General features: G+C 44.6%; 1 protein-coding gene across 1 annotated transcript in view; it reads left to right on the top strand.

The window, feature by feature from the left end:
• The window catches only part of LOC126426676 (phosphatidylinositol N-acetylglucosaminyltransferase subunit A), a 136,175-nt gene that overhangs the window by 103,624 nt on the left and 16,189 nt on the right, over positions 1-16,362 (top strand). The window contains exons 5-8 of the mRNA XM_050088568.1: positions 4,807-4,928; positions 6,810-6,901; positions 9,628-9,833; positions 16,041-16,126. Coding sequence (XP_049944525.1) covers positions 4,807-4,928; positions 6,810-6,901; positions 9,628-9,833; positions 16,041-16,126 — 506 coding nt within the window. The remainder of the gene's footprint in view (positions 1-4,806; positions 4,929-6,809; positions 6,902-9,627; positions 9,834-16,040; positions 16,127-16,362) is intronic.

Here is a 16,362-nt window from a genome sequence, read left to right as displayed (position 1 = left end):
TTGAGGCCAGGAGGGTTATGGGGACATAGGATATATTGCAAGTAGTGTTCCCACCTGCAGTGTTCAGAAAAGCTCCTGTTGGGGAAGTATCCACATGGCACTGGCTGTGAAGCAGTCATTGAAATGAAGAATGTTGTGTTGGGCAGGGTGTTCAGCAACAGGATGGTCCAATTGTTTCTTGCGACAGTTTGTCGGTGGCCAGTCATGCGGACAGACAGCTTGTCGCTTGTCAAGCCCACGTAGAATGCAGCACAGTGGTTGCAGCTTAGCTTGTAGATCATATGACTGGTTTCACAGGTAGCCCTGCCTTTGATGGGATAGGTGATGTTTGTAACCAGACTGGAATAGCCACTGGTGGGAGGAGGTATGTTGTTCCCCACCCTTACTCTCTCTGCTCACCCCAGCCTCTTCCTTACCCCCACCCGGTTGCCTCTCCCATCGTGCTCTGCTGTTCGTAGGCTAGTTTGGCTTTAGCTGCCAGAGTGTGTGGGTGCGCAATTTTTCACAAAGGCCTTGTTGGCCGAAAGCTTATTGTGAGACATTCTTCTCATTGTGCCTATCTGCGACTTAACATCTCCGCTATATGGTGACTAGCGACTGTTCTTTCCATAATATTGTTTTTAAAAAGCCTTCAAATATCTGCAAGTATGTTTTTATATTTATGGAAAACATATTACATTCAAAACATTGGATCATAATTGCATTTTTTGTTCTGAATAAAATTTGCTATTGTGCTATAAGTTCTGAAATCTAGTAGTAATCATTACAGGGCACTGCTCTTTTCAACAAGGATATTTGTTGTACCACTTTTTAAAAAACTTGGATCCATTGCCGCACAACACTTTCACTCGTAACATTTGGACTGTGTACAGTACACAATTGATGGTGAATATCTGCTGCTGAAATGTTTTGCACTGAAAGAAATCTTATCACACTACGCATTTTGTGGAATTTTTTACTGCAGCATTTGTGTTTTGAGGTTATAAAAATTAAACGGTGGAACAACGGCAGCACCCCGTGTACAAATACTAGCATGATAGTTACTTTCTGAACTGCCCTGAAATTTTATAACCGTCCCATAATTAATGACCATCTCCAATTGATAGTTTTTATAGACATGGTCTACAGGATTGAGGGAGGAGAGGGGGTGTCAAAATTAACATGCTGCTGTGATTTAACTTAACTTCCCCTTGTTCTTGATTGTGGACAGTTTATATCTGCTTGCTCTGGGTCCTTGATCAATTAAGAGTCGGAGGGAGGTGGAGGGGAGTTAAAACTCAAATTTAAAAACAGACAAATGATTAACAGTTAGATATCTTTTGATAATAGTCACATCCATGAGCTGAGAGCATCTACGGTTTAGCAATATAGAGAAATAAACTGTATGTTGGCAGCCCTTAACACGAGGCTAATAGTATCTGCACAAAAAATACGAAGTTGTGTAAACTGGATCAACGGTAGTACTGTGCTCGGGAGAGAGCGCGCGAATTCATTCTGTCGTGTTAGTAGTAAGTTTGTGGAGCCTTTGAAATCACAGATAACAAGGCACGTGGTCATAGTGATTTCTTACCACGCTGTCAGAGCTGACGGTGTTCAACCGAAGTGTGGTGCAGTAGTGCACACCAGATAAAAATGGTGACATCTCTACACTATGCTTAAAGTAATTGGCAGGCAAAATGTGAGAAGCTGTGATGCGGTTCATGCCGACAGCAAAGTGCGATCATGTTAGTGTTGTCTCGTGGAGGCTTTTGGTTAGGATTCGAGCAAATGGTAAGGGGTGTGGGTATCTGAGTTCGGAGTTTTTATAGTTTAGTGTCATTCCACCTCAATGAGTTTCTGACCTGAAAAATAGCATCATTGCCCACCAAGAGGAGCTGCAGAGGCTGGAAAGTACTTGCTGTGGCCTAGGGAAATTGCCACATCTTTTACTGACAGAGGTTTTACATTCTGCCCAAGTTCCATGCATCAAGAAAGGTCATTACTGTTAGTAGTAGTAGTAGTAGTAGTAGTAGTAGTAGTAAGAAGAAGAAATTTCAAACATTCATTTTTTGATAATGGCCATCATTTTGAACAAGTTATCAGCTTTTCTCTATATGGCAACAACCAAAATCTGATTGATTTTGGTTCCTCAGTATTTTTGGGGATGGGAATGTTTATAACAGTATTCTTTCTCTTGAAATTTTAATAAAGGAGTTAGTTGCCATCTGAAATTTAAGGACACACAAAATAAAATTAACAATTACTCTGAAATTATTTCACTTGTGGATTGGTCATTAAGAAAGGTTCTGGAATCTGTAATTAGATGTAGTGTTTCTGTTAGAAGCCTTATATGGGGGTGCACATGTAAGTATCCCAGTATGTGACAAATGTGGAGAAGATCTGTGTTACATAATGAAAATGCAGTTGAGGTGCATGGCACATACATCTCCAGGAATGTATGCTACACATAATAAGGAAGTTGTTTGAAGAGACTCTGTGTAATAAGAAAAGACAGATGTGTGTAATGGGAGCTTTATAGCTGGCATTAAAAAATGTGCCGGAGAAATGGCCAGGATATTTATTGCTAAATTCTGCAAACATGGAAAACCTTGAGCTGGTTATCCTCAGTATTGATGATTTACTTTTGATAGTTCCTACTGGCATAGAAGCTTTGAGGTATGTTATACTACAGGACAATATGTACGTAGTTGTCAGTATCCGCAGTATTTTGATGTATTGATTCAATTCCTTGTTTTATAGCACTCTATAGTGCGATAACGCACTTTCAAAACGTGCTGTGGTTAATATATCGCATGGGTGAGAATTGGTGCATAATATTTTCACTGCTGACATGTAGACAGTGTAGTGGGAGAAGCGAACTGAAGACTGAATTTTATTGGCAGAAAACGTAGGTGATGAACTAGTCTACTAAAGAGACATCTACAGTATGCTTGCCTGTTCTCTTCTGGAGTATTACTGCACACTGTGGAATTTTTATCAGATACAATTGAGTAGAGACCTAGAAAAAGTTCAGAGAAGGGCAGCTCATTTCATATTCTTATGAGATAAAGAGAGAATATCATGGATATTGTATGCAATGTGAGGGGGGTGGCAATCATTATAACAAGGCCATTTTTCATTTCAGCAAGGTCTTCCCATGAAATTTAAATGAACTTTCTCCTCTAAATGCAGAAATAGTTTTTTGGCACCATCTACATAAGAAAAAATGGTCATTATAATAAAATACGTGAAATCAGAGCTTGCACAGGAAGATGTAAGTGTTCAATTTTCTCACACACTGTCTGAGGGTAATCCCAAAAGTAAGGTCTCCTTTTTTTTTTATAAGTACATAGACCTGTTTATTTCTACAATGGTTTACATCAGTTTACAGCGTGAACATTTAGCTATTTTTCCACATAATCACCATTTCTGTCGATGCATTTTTGTAGACGCTGTGGCAGTTTTTGTATGCCCATGCCATACCAACTCGCCACCATGCTGTTCAGAAAGTTACGAACCTCTTCTTTCACCTCGTCGTCAGAGCTGAATCACTTTCTGGTCAAAATGTTCTTGTAACCTAGGGAACAGGCAATAGTCACTGGGTGGCAAGTCAGGACTATAGGGTGGTTGTTGTTTTTGGGGAAGGAGACCAGACAGGGAGGTCATCGGTCTCATCAGATTAGGGAAGGACAGGGAAGGAAGTCGGCCGTGCCCTTTGATAGGAACCATCCCGGCATTTGCCTGGAGCGATTTAGGGAAATCACGGAAAACCTAAATCAGGATGGCTGGACGCGGGATTGAACCGTCGTGATTATGTTCCACTGAAACTGTTGCAGGAGAGTAACAGTTTGCCATGCGATGTTTGGACAAGCATTGTCATGGAGAATGTGCACGACCTTGCTCAACATTCCTCTTCTCCAGTTCTGAATTGCCCGTTTGAGATTTTTCACAGTCTCACTTTAATTGTGTTCCCAGCGGTTCAGCTCCGACAACGAGGTAAAAGAAAAGCTTCATAACCTCCTGAATAGCATGGTGGCAAGCTGGTATGATATGGGCATACAAAAACTGCCACAGCGTCTACAAAAATGCATCGACAGAAATGGTGATTATGTCAAAAAATAGCTAAATGTTCAAGCTGTAAACTGATGTAAAGCATTGTAGAAATAAACAGGTATATGTACTTATAAAAAAAATAGGAGACCTTACCTTTGGGATCACCCTCGTAGCTTGAAGGTGGGTCTGATGAACCCTCCATCAGTCACTTAAGTGTGAATTGCAGAGTGGCTGTGTGGATGTAGATTTAATGTAGAGAGCTGCATCAAATACATACCAGAATTAGAATTTCGTAATTGTAAGTCAAAATCAAGAGGTGGATAACCCAAATTCTCTGTAAAATTACATTTGATCCCTGTAAATTTCTAAATTTCCTTTCACGTTGCTCATAAAAATACATTGCAAAATGTGTGTGCTGTAACTGCAGAAATATTAACATTACATTATTGAAAATTTGCCAGTTGTTAGTTTTCACATACTGCATAGTGATGAAAATGTTATTTGATGAACAGTTATTACTTTACAATGATTACACAGTAAAAGTGACATCATGCGGAACTGCAGGGTGCGCACAGCATTAGAGGCGGTTTGTTCTCACAATCAGAAGCTTTTGGCAGCACAGGCTGATTACAGAGCTTTCTACTATATTAGTGAGTTATGTTAGATGACCATACTTGCTTCCCCACAGCTGGTGACAAGTGTGGTGAATAGTTGATCTGTTATGTACTGTGTGTAGCTGATTGACCTCTGTCTGAAATCCCTTTCCTTTTCTAGGAAGGAGAACACCGTTCTCCGAGCCAAGGTGCAACACAACCGTGTTTCGGTGATCCCCAATGCTGTCGACATGACAGTTTTTGTGCCAAAGCCAAAGTCGGAGAACAACAGTGCAGATAGGAGTGAGTTATAACTTATTAAAATATTCATTGTGTTGTAGATGCTGTACTCATATTGCCTGAGCATATCAATATACTCGTCACAGGACCACTAATAAGGTTGTGCTCATGCTACACGAATATAGAATGTTGTACTTTTGATCGATACTAAAGTATCTAGTTTATATGCACTTCACTCTTCTGGCCTTCAGCCCTGCAGGAGGAAGATTTATTTTTTTATCCAGGGATTATCTAACAGTGATAAACAAGTTGCATTGTAATACAATTGAAAAATACTTAACACACAGAATAAATAAACTTTTAAGAAATTGGAATAAGTGGTCAGCTGTGGTATTGATGAAGGAACCATTATAGCGTTTGCCTGAAATCGGGATGACTCGACAGAGCAAACTCCATCCACCTGAAAATAGTCATTCTCTTAATGGCTGCAAGGGCTCATATGGTTGATCTCTATTGTACTGTGTTCTTTATTTTCTACGCAGTTGGCATCAGATAGTTATGCTCTTTATTGCTTCAGGAACCTCTGCCCACACATTGATGCTTAACCGATGTTGATGAGATGCGTCGACCATTCTCAGAAGATTGTCTGTAGCCCATGGTTGATTAGACAGATTGATGATACCAGTACTGGTAAAGGTTGCTTCATTGGTAAAGCGGTCTGATGACAGAAATCCTATAATTTCGATAGTGTGGTGTAAAAACAGTGACAAAATGCTTTTCACAGAGAAAAATCTGCTGCTGAATAATCCATGCACTCATTGCAGGTGATACAGCTAGTAGCAGTTGTCGAGTAGGCTACACACAATTGTACTTTGGCTTACACCGTGTTGGCAGGGTATTTGCTCGAAGCTTGCACTAGGGTTTGTTTCAATATCCTGTAGAATCCTGTCCTCCAAATCAGGTGTATACACAGTCTGCCGTCTCACTGCACCTGTGTGATTTGATTGGTGTCTGGTGTCTGTTGCAGGTACGGATATAGACTAAAAAGCTAGGTCGCTGATATAAACTTGTGAGATGGCACTAGACTCGGAGGTATGCCATATAGTCTTGGTGGCGAAAGATTTTCACTACCAGTATTTTGCCATCAAGGGGAGGAGAAGTGCTCGTGTAAAGTTCCTGATCAGCAGTCTCTACGCCAGTAATTCTGTGTTAAATTTCAAACATTTCTCTGCATTGTCTCATCCACGTGACACTGTTGACGACAATCCGTTTTACGGGCGGGGACGTTAAGCTCGACAGCGCCCTCGGTGCAATTACAGATGAATGTGCTGTGTGCCAGTATTGAGTTTCACCCCCTCCCTTTCCTTCATCCTTAAAAATGTCAACACTACGCTGCACAGGCACTCGTCAATCATTCAGATGACACAGTACACACTCGATACTTCGTAACGTGTCAAAGGACAGGCAGTGGCATGCAATCTCAACTAGGACCTCGCCCTAAGTGGCAGTGCATGTTTCTCGAATCTGTTGCTCTTTGCTCATTTCTTTTGAGTACGAGACTATTTTTGAATTTAAAGGACACATTTCAAGCAAAAGCACTAGTGCTCACTGATACGCTACAGCATCCATAGAGGTGCTCACAGTCGGACATCCTGTGTCAAGGTTCTGGTATGCCAGTTTATTGTTAAAGACAAGCTTACTGGAGTCCTGTGCTTGGGTAATAAATGTTAATGCTTCCCGAATATCCTGTGGTTCTAGAAAAGTCTTCAGTCATTAAGTTTTATGCGACACTTAGTTTTAACATGAATTTCTTTCCCCTGTTTTTCTATGATCATTTTTTCTTTAAATTTGGTTTTAAATTAGTTGTGCAGGAACAGTAAGTGTTAAATTCACACAAACAAGGTGACGTAAATATTGTTTTCTGACATTAACTTTTTTTTACAGTAACAATTGTCATTGTGAGCCGACTAGTGTACCGAAAAGGAGTGGACCTCATGGCGCAGATCGTCCCAGAAATCTGTTCCAGGCACTCTGATGTAAGTGCTACTGCTATGATGCCTTCATTATACTCTGCTTTAATTAGTACTTATTTTGTTTGAGTCATGCTGTTTCTGTTTACTCCATCACACTGCAATAATAATGTTAATCTCCATGTAGGCTATCCCAGTGTTATCATTTATGGTGTGTTTCTGCAGAACCAACAATTATTCTGTTTAATTTCAAATTGAGGACCCTTTTAACTGTTGGCTTATGACATTCCTTCTGTAGGTTCATAGCATTATAGATGGAGGTGCTTGAAAAATTCTCAATTACATTTTCTGTTGTTGGAAATCGGGTAGTCCAGCAGCCTAACCTCTTATTTTAATAACTGTCACCTAATGGATAACAGTCGATCCTTTTTAACTGCTGCAGTATTGTTTCAGTTGGATTTTGGCTGCTCAGTGATACTACACAGTACAGGTATTTCAGTAATCAAGACAGTGTTCGTTTACACTAAGTAAGGTAATATATTATCAGCAAACATAATAGGAGGCAGTTGCAACCTTTGTCACGCCCACCTATTCGTGTCTAATCTCAAAGTAGGTCCAATAGATTGAGACAGTGCCACATGCTATTACAATAATGTGCATGTGTGACCCGCACTGTAGTCTACTGGCTGGCACAGTAGATGTGAATACATCTATTGGCACACTTGTTGTTATCAAGTTTTGGTAAAAACACCTTGTCCGCATTCTTATGTTTACTGAGGGTCAACCCGTGGTGATGGGGACACGCTCGGCTGATAATTTCCTGTACATCGCTTTTTTCTATGCCTTAACACTACCAGCTACCTACTGCCAATGATATCACTTGCTCACTTGGCACTTGACGGTTGATTCTTTACCTACCCACAACCTCTGTGAGCTAAGCATGGGTTACCACTGAATAAGGGGGCTGTGAATCCCTGCTGTATCTAATTGGGGCAAAAAGAACTTTGTGGCACAACTTAATTAAAAGGTTGATAGGAGACATCTTGAGGCATCAAGGAATTGTCAGTTTGATTAAGAAAGAAAGTGGGGGGAGGGGGGGGGGATAAGAATTGATATGGAAACGGCCAGGAGAGAATAGACTAGCATGGAGAGCTACATCAAATTAGTCTTCTAACTGAAGATCACAACAACGTGATATATTTATTTGGTCCTACATTAATTCTCCCTCTCCACCCTCATTTTATTTATTTAAAGTGTTGTTACATGTAACAATTTGTAGGGATTTGAAATGGGGATAATAACTATGCTCAGCCATAGATAAAGCTGGGGCAGGCCCCAGTTCATTTGTGGTTACTGAGAAAATGCAGCTAGTCTGTAAAGGAGACTGCTTCAAATCACTTGTGTATCAGATTTTAGTACGTGGATTGTCCAGAAAGTAAAGCACAATTTAACATAACTAAATAAAAATGAGATCAATGCAAAACTTCATTTACAAAGTTACAGTACCTACTCTATTTTTCAATGCTATCACCTTAAAATGAGATCAATGCAAAACTTCATTTACAAAGTTACAGTACCTACTCTATTTTTCAATGCTATCACCTTAGCTGCTGAGGCACTTACCGTAATGTGGAACCAATTTTTCTATTCCCATGTTGTACTCCTCTACTTGCAAAGATTTGAGCCCGGATGTCACTACCTGTTGGGGGTATCATTATTTGCAAACAGTTTTCCACCCAAAAAGCCTTTGTTTTCAGGAATAAGTGAAAATCACTTAGTGTAATGAGGATGTCCAAAAATTTCCCACTTAAGTCTTCAAAGGTCTCGCTGTGTTTTTGCCGATGCAGGAGATCACACATTTGTTAAAAATCAAAAACACTTTTGTCGACAACATTCAATAAACCGTGTACAAAGCCAGACCAACAGGTGTTACATGCATTGACCTAAAAAGGATAGTGCTTTGAGAATGGCTAGTTTCTAGCTGAAATCTATTATTTACAAATCAAAATAACGGTCGCTGCGTGCAACAGCCTCTGAATGGAGGGTAACCTGATAGACCATTTCTCTTCACCAGTAACGGTACAGGATAGGATCGATCAGCGTTGTTCAGGAGCCAATTGATGTCAAGTAAGCCGAAATGAACATAGGGCCATGTGCCAATTTTTGCGATTTTGGATTAGAGCGTGCAATACCAGTTCACCCAATTTTTTCACCTTTCTCATCGCACGCAAATGTTGCACGATGGTCAAATGTAAACAGTCTTCATGAAATCCGTAAGGTCTTTCAGAACTTGAAGAGTCGTAATGTCAAAACGATCCTCCTCCTAAATGAGAAAACCATTTTTGCCATGAGGATTGGTAAATAAACCCACAACAACTGGAATATCAACTTGGAAAATAAGAATGCTACAAACTTATGCACCAACCTAATAAGAAAAATCAGATTTAGGTGTTCATTGTTGCCATTTTTGAGAGTGGTGTGGATGGGAAATATTCTGAAAGTGCTTCTGAAAACCCCAAACACTTCAAGTGTGATTTGTGGAGTAGTCGTGTAGTTGTATAAAAAGGTAGCGTCAGCTCACTGTTACAGTGCAGTTCGGTATCGGATCTGTTCTCACATTTTGCCGTGTAACACACATTACAGACCTAATCGCTCTATTTCTTTTCTGCTCATTTCCACCACTACTTTCAGTCACCGTCACACGTAGAGGTAAAACCGATCGCGTTGTCCGAGGTCAATGGCAGTAACGATACCTGTACGGTAACGGCGGCAATTTCGCTTCCGGTCGACAGGTGGACTTCCTGGTGGTAGGCGACGGGCCGAAGCGGTGGCTGGTGGAGGAGACGCGGGAGCGGCACTCGCTGCAGGAGCGCGTGACGCTGGTGGGCAGCCTGCCCCACGACCGCGTGCGCGACGCGCTGGTGGAGGGCCAGATCTTCCTAAACACGAGCCTCACCGAAGCCTACTGCATGGCCATCGTGGAGGCTGCCGCCTGCGGGTAAGTGGCTGTGCCGATCTCAAAAGTGAAAGGTGGGAGTAAGAGGAAGGGAAGTGACAAACTGAGTCAAAAGTGTAACTAAGTGCTCGGATGACAGTAGAAAAGGGCCAAAGGGTTGGAGGTCAGACAGGAAAGGGGATTTCTCCCACTGATTGATTTTTTTCCCATTGTTGGGCTTTGTTTGTATACTTAATTACTTTCTCTACAGTTGACTTTGCAGTTCCTATTTCTGTCGGAGGTTGTTGCCTTGACATTCTGCAGTCAATAGGGTTCATGTCTGGAGAACATGCTGGCCACTCTAGTCGAGCGATGTCATTATCCTGAAGGAAGTCATTCACAAGATGTGCATGATGGGGTCGCGAATTGTTGTCTGAGAAGAGGAATTCCCTGCCGATATGGTTGCACTATCAGTCGGAGGATGGCATTCACGTATCGTACGGCCGGTACGGTGCCTTCCATGACCACCAGCGGTGTACGTCGGCCCCGCGTAATGCCACCCCAAAACAGCAGGGAACCTCCACCTTGCTGAACTCACTGGACAGTGTGTCTAAGGTGTTCAACCTGACCAGGTCTCAGTCTCCGACGATTGTCTGGTTTAAGGCATATGCAACACTCATTGCTGAAGAGAACATGATGCCAATCCTGAGTGGTCCATTCAGCATGTTGTTGGGCCCATCAGTACCGCGCTGCATGGTGTCGTGGTTGCAAAGATGAACCTCGCCATAGACGTCGGGAGTGAAGTTGCGCATCGTGCAGCCTATTGTGCACAGTTTGAGTTGTAAGACGACGTCCTGTGGCTGCACGAAAAGCATTATTCAACTTGGTGTTGTTGCTGTCAGGGTTCCTCTGAGACATAAACCGTAAATAGCGGTCATTCACTGGGTGGACTGAGCGTGGCATGTCATCGACAGCTCCCGTCTCTCTGTATCTCGTCCGTGTCCGAACAACATTGCTTTGGTTTACTCAGAGACTGGGCACTTCCCTTGTTGAGCCCTTCCTGGCACAAAGTAACAATGCAGATGCGATCTAACCGCAGTATTGACCGTCTAGGTACGGTTGAACTACAGACAACACGAGCTGTGTACCTCCTTGTTGGTCGAATGACTGGAACTGATCGGCTGTTGATGCCCTCCGTCTACTAGGCACTTCTCGTGCACGGTTGTTTACATCTTTGGGTGGCTTTAGTGACATCTCTGATCAGTCAAAGTGACTGTCTGTGTGATAAAATATCCACAGTCGACGTCTATCTTCCCGAGTTCTGGGAACCGGGGTGATGGAAAACTTTTTTTGATGTGTGTATTACGGACAGCAAAACCCAGATGGTCGTGGCTGTTGGGGGAATTGTGGTAAAGCCGCCCATGAGGGAGTTGGTTGCTCCTCTCCTCCCAAGTGTGTCAACTGCTCTGGGGATCACCCTGTGTGGAGTAGGGAATGCAGAGTTTTCCTTGAGGAACGGAAGATCCAGGAACTAAAAACTACAAAACGCATCCCGTATGGTGAGGCGAAGAAAATCTAAAAGTCCATGCAGCCGCCCACGTTCGCTGCTTCCTTTTCTTCCGTTCTCAAACAACCAATCTTGAAAACCGATGCCGCTACACAAACGGAGGTTGCTACTGTCAGCACTAGCACCTGCGCTTGTCAATGTACGTGTGCTGCTGCCGTTCCAGGGAAGCCTACTGCTCCCCCCCCCCCCGGCCTTCTGACCAGGCCGTGGTAGCTGACATCATGGAACTTCCTGCCCCTTCCCGGGTCCAGTCTTGTGCACTGCCCAGCGCTGCTACACCCCCTACTGCTTCTGAGGTTTTGGCTCCAATGCCACCTCTGGCCAGAACATCGAAGCCAAAGACAAAGGTGAAGACTCGCCCACTAAAGGAGACTGCAGTTATACAGTCTCCTGATGTGGATGTCATTCTCCCTGACGTCTCTCTCGACTCCTCTTCTGAGGCGATGGAGGTTGATGTCAGACTGGGGCAATCATCTCGCCCCAAAACTGAGCCTCCACCTGTTGTGGGCTCTCCTCCCCAACAGAAAGTGAGAATGAAGGTACTACCACCCTGATAGATGGCTCCCATTATACAGTGGAACATGAATGGATTCCGGGCACATGTGGAGGAACTGAACCTCCTAGCACGGCAACGCCCCCTGTGCTTGTGTTTACAGGAAACACATTTAAAACCATCTGATGCTCCTGTACTAAGGGGCTATACGTCATATCGCAATGATGACCTGACTGGAGAAGGGGCCAAAGGCGGAGTCGCTGTGTTTGTCAATAATGACCACCACTCCTCTGCTCTCCCCCTGGATACTGACCTGCAAGCAGTTGCAGTTGAAATTCATTCACCTCGGAGGCTTACCGTTTGCTCCCTTTATTTACCCCTCTGGATGCAATGACCTTAGACGCTCTCACAGATCTTATCGACCAACTCCCTCGCCCATTTCTCCTCCTGGGAGACTTTAATGCCCATCATGTCCTGTGGGGCTCCACTTCTCTTTGCGCTCGAGGTCGAATTTTGGAGAGCCTCCTAACATCTCAAGTGTTGTGCATCCTCAACACAGGTACTCAGACTCATTTCTCTACTGCTACAGGGTCAGTCTCAGCCATTGACCTATCTTTCTGCTCTCCAACCCTCACAGACTCTGTTCACTGGGAGATCATTGACGACCTTCATTCCGCGTTCCGCGTTCATCTCCTGGATGGTGTATCGCTGGAGCAGCGGCCACCATCGTGGATGATTGGCAGGGCTAACTGGCCACTGTTCACTCGGTTGGGTGTCTTTGACCGCCACAATAACGTACAGGAATGGGTGGATCACATCACGCTTGTGGTCCATCATGCTGCTGACCTGTCCATACCACAGTCTTCTGGCACTCTTAAGCAGCGCCTTGTGCCTTGGTGGACAGAAGAGTGCCGTTCAGCCATCCGGGACAGGCGTGCGGCTCTTCGCCGATTTAAATGCCGCCTAACAGCGGTCAACCTTACCGCCTTTCGAATCGCGAGAGCCAGGGCATGCCGAGTCATTAAAGAGAGCAAGAAAAGGTCATGGCAGGAGTTCCTGGACTCCATCAGCCGTTCCACTTGTTCCACAAGAGTATGGGAAGCCATCCGGAGGATTTCCGGTAAACATAGCCGTTTACCAATAGCTGCTGTTCTGAACCAGGGATGCCTCCAAACAACACCCAGAGACATTGCTCAGACGCTGGCAGAGCATTTTGCACAAAGTACTGCCACTGCAAATCAGGATACAGCATTTTGTCGCTACCGTGCGACTGTCGAAAGACCGACCTTGGACTTTCGGTCGAACAGTTCTGAGGCCTACAACACCCCGTTCTCCATGTGGGAACTTGAATCGGCACTTACTGAGGCTTCACACTGCACCAGGTTACGACCGCATCCGGTACTCCATGCTTGGACAGCTGCCAGTGGCGTCAAAGGAAATCCTCCTCGAATGGTTTTAATCTCATATGGCAGACAGGAGTGTTCCCCACCTCGTGGAGGGAGGCAATTCTCATCCCTCTCCTCAAACCAGGAAAGGACCGCACATGTCCCGGTAGTTATCGTAGTATCGCCTTGACAAGCTGTGTCTGAAAGACCCTGGAACGGATGGTTAACCGGCGTCTGGTCTGGCTGTTAGAGACCAGACAGCTCCTTAGCCGCTTTCAGTGTGGATTCCGAAAATTTCGGTCCACGGTCGACAACCTGACCCTCCTAGAGGCTTTTCTCCGTCAGCATCACTGTATCGGTATCTTCTTTGATATCAGTAAGGCATATGATACTACTTGGAGACACTGTATTCTTGCACAAATGCCTCCCGATTTTCATTCGGTCTTTCCTGTCTCGGCGGTTTTTTCGGACCCGCGTTGGTAACACACTGTCTGATCGCTTTGAGCAAGAGAATGGTGTCCCCCAGGGCAGTGTTTTAAGCGTTACCCTCTTTGCCATAGCCATCAATAGTATAACGTCTACAGTGAGGAGTCCAGTACAGTGCTCCTTATTTGTGGACGACTTTGCTGTTTTCTGTTCCTCCTCCAGTGTTGCAACCGTGGGCCGTCAGTTGCAGCTAACAGTGCGGCGGTTAGAGGAGTGGGCTGCAAAGACGGGTTTTCGGTTTTCTGCCGAAAAGTGTGTTTGTGTTCTTTTTAATCGTTTTCGTCATCTTTTTACTTTGCCTGCCTTGCATATGAGGGATACTGTCCTACATTTTAGAGAAACGGTGCGGTTTCTGGGCCTAATTTTTGACTCTAGGTTGTCATGGCTGCCACACCTACGTGACTTGAAAGCCAGAACGCTGAAGGCACTGAACATCCTCAAGTGCCTCAGCCACAGGTCTTGGGGTGCGGACAGGGCGCGTCTCCTACAGTTTTATGGAGCTTTTGTGTGTTCACGGCTGGACTATGGGTGCACAGTATATGGGTCAGCGCGGCCGTCTTACTTGCGGATCCTTGACGCTGTCCCCCATGCTGGGATCCGACTGGCCACGGGTGCTTATCGGACCAGTCCCGTACCCAGCCTCTGTGCTGAGTCTGGCGAACCGCCACTTACCATCCGCCGACAGCTCCTACTGGTGCGCCAGGCTTGTAAGTTTCTTGCAGCTCCCAGATCGCCTGCTCACCATCTTGTTGCCCATCCACCTCTGGACCGCCTTTTTTCCCGCCGTCCCCGGGCTACGTTGCCGTTTGGGATCCGTGTGCAACGTGTACTAGAGTCCCTCGGTGTGGAGTCTGTACAACCCCAAATCCAAGGTTTTAACCGCCTGCCACCCTGGTTACTGAAGAGGCCCGGAGTGATTTTAGATTTATTGCAGTACAAGAGAGATTGCACTCCTGCCACCGTTTTTAATGCAGCATTTTCTGCCATTTTATCTGAGCACCATGACTATGTAGCTGTTTCTACGGATGGGTCGAAACAAGGGGATTCTGTTGGTTGTTCAGTTGTTTTTCCATATTGTGTCCTCAAGGTCCGACTGCCTCAGACTTTTACTGTCTTTGATGCAGAATTGTTTGCGATCTTGCGGGCACTGGAGCACATGAGACATTCTTCCTCTCCTAAATTTCTTGTCTGTTCCGATTCACTCAGTGCCCTTCACTCATTGCAACGTTTGTATCCTGCAGACAAAATTGTCCAGACCATCCAGGATGCCCTCCTCCGACTACAGCGACTGGGGAAGGTTGTAGCTTTCTGCTGGGTTCCGGGGCATGTCGGCATTGCTGGGAATGAAAGGGCAGATCTCGCAGCCAAGGAGGCGTGTCTCGCCCCACAAGTATCTCAGTGTGCTATCCCCTTGCACGCACTCACCTCGCTGTTGAGCTCACAGGCCATGCGTCGGTGGGAGGATGAGTGGGTGGAAGTGACTGACAGTAAGCTCCGTATAGTCGAGCCCACAACGCGTGTGTGGTGTGCTTCCTTTCAGCCCCATCGATGGGACGAGGTTCTCCTCACTCGGCTACGAATAGGCCACAGCCCTATGACGCACGGCTTCCTGCTCCGGCGAGAGGACCCTCCAATGTGTGGTGCATGTGGTGTCCAGGTCACTGTGTGCCACGTTTTATTGGATTGCGTTTTATTTTCTGACCAGCGGGTCGCGGCTGACTTGCCAGCGGACCTGCCGTCTCTTTTAGGCAACACTCGGACGAATGTGGTTAAAGTTTTAAAGTTCTGTGCCCTGTCAAATGTTTTTACGAAGATTTTAGGGAGAGGATTTTAATTTGCTCACTGTGTGACAAGCTCGCCCATATTTTATGTAAGTGGCCAGCCAATAACAATTTCCTGTGACATTCTTGTTGCTATGTTTCCCCTTTCCTTAGGTTTTACTTTCTTATGTAGCATTTTCCTTCTTTTCCTGCTTTGTTTGAGTGTGTGCTTTAGTTTTCTTAGGTCTGTCCACATTCGTTCCTTTTAATGTGTGTCAGGGCACTGATGACCTCGATGTTGAGCGCCCATAAGCCCCAACACACCACCACCACCACCACCACCACCACCAGATGGTCATGTGGTCTTCATTTGAAAATAATTAGAATTGAAGCTAAAATACTAACTCAGTGGTGCAACACTTACGTAATTATTTTGTCTCTCTCTCTCTCTCTCTCTCTCTCTCTCTCTCTCTCTCTCTCTCTCTCTCTCTCTCTGTTCTGCAAAAACTACTGTTCTTACTCCAGTTTGAGAAGACGTGTAACATTTAATTTATAAGCTTTTGGCCTTATTTTTTTCAGGTTGCTGGTTGTCAGCACCAGAGTGGGAGGAATACCAGAGGTACTCCCACCTGATCTGATCTACCTCACAGAACCCACTGTGCCAGGTGAATATCACAACTGCTAATTTTTCTCCCTTGTAGCATTTCTAAAAGCTCTAACAAGTAATGGTCCATCGTCTGTCAATATTATAATATTTGTGTGATTATGTTTTTCATTTTTCAAAGAAAATATGCACATGCCTCAGCAAATACTGAACCCTGTTGGTGCTACATTATTATTTGTGACGCAGCTTTATAGTAAACACTGATACTTGCAGTGTAGCTAACAGAACTTTGAATCC

Source organism: Schistocerca serialis, chromosome 11, assembly GCF_023864345.2.
Source record: "Schistocerca serialis cubense isolate TAMUIC-IGC-003099 chromosome 11, iqSchSeri2.2, whole genome shotgun sequence".
In the NCBI taxonomy this organism is placed as follows: domain Eukaryota; kingdom Metazoa; phylum Arthropoda; class Insecta; order Orthoptera; family Acrididae; genus Schistocerca; species Schistocerca serialis.
Note: the sequence above shows the minus strand (reverse complement) of the source record. Positions and strands in the feature narration are given on the sequence as shown.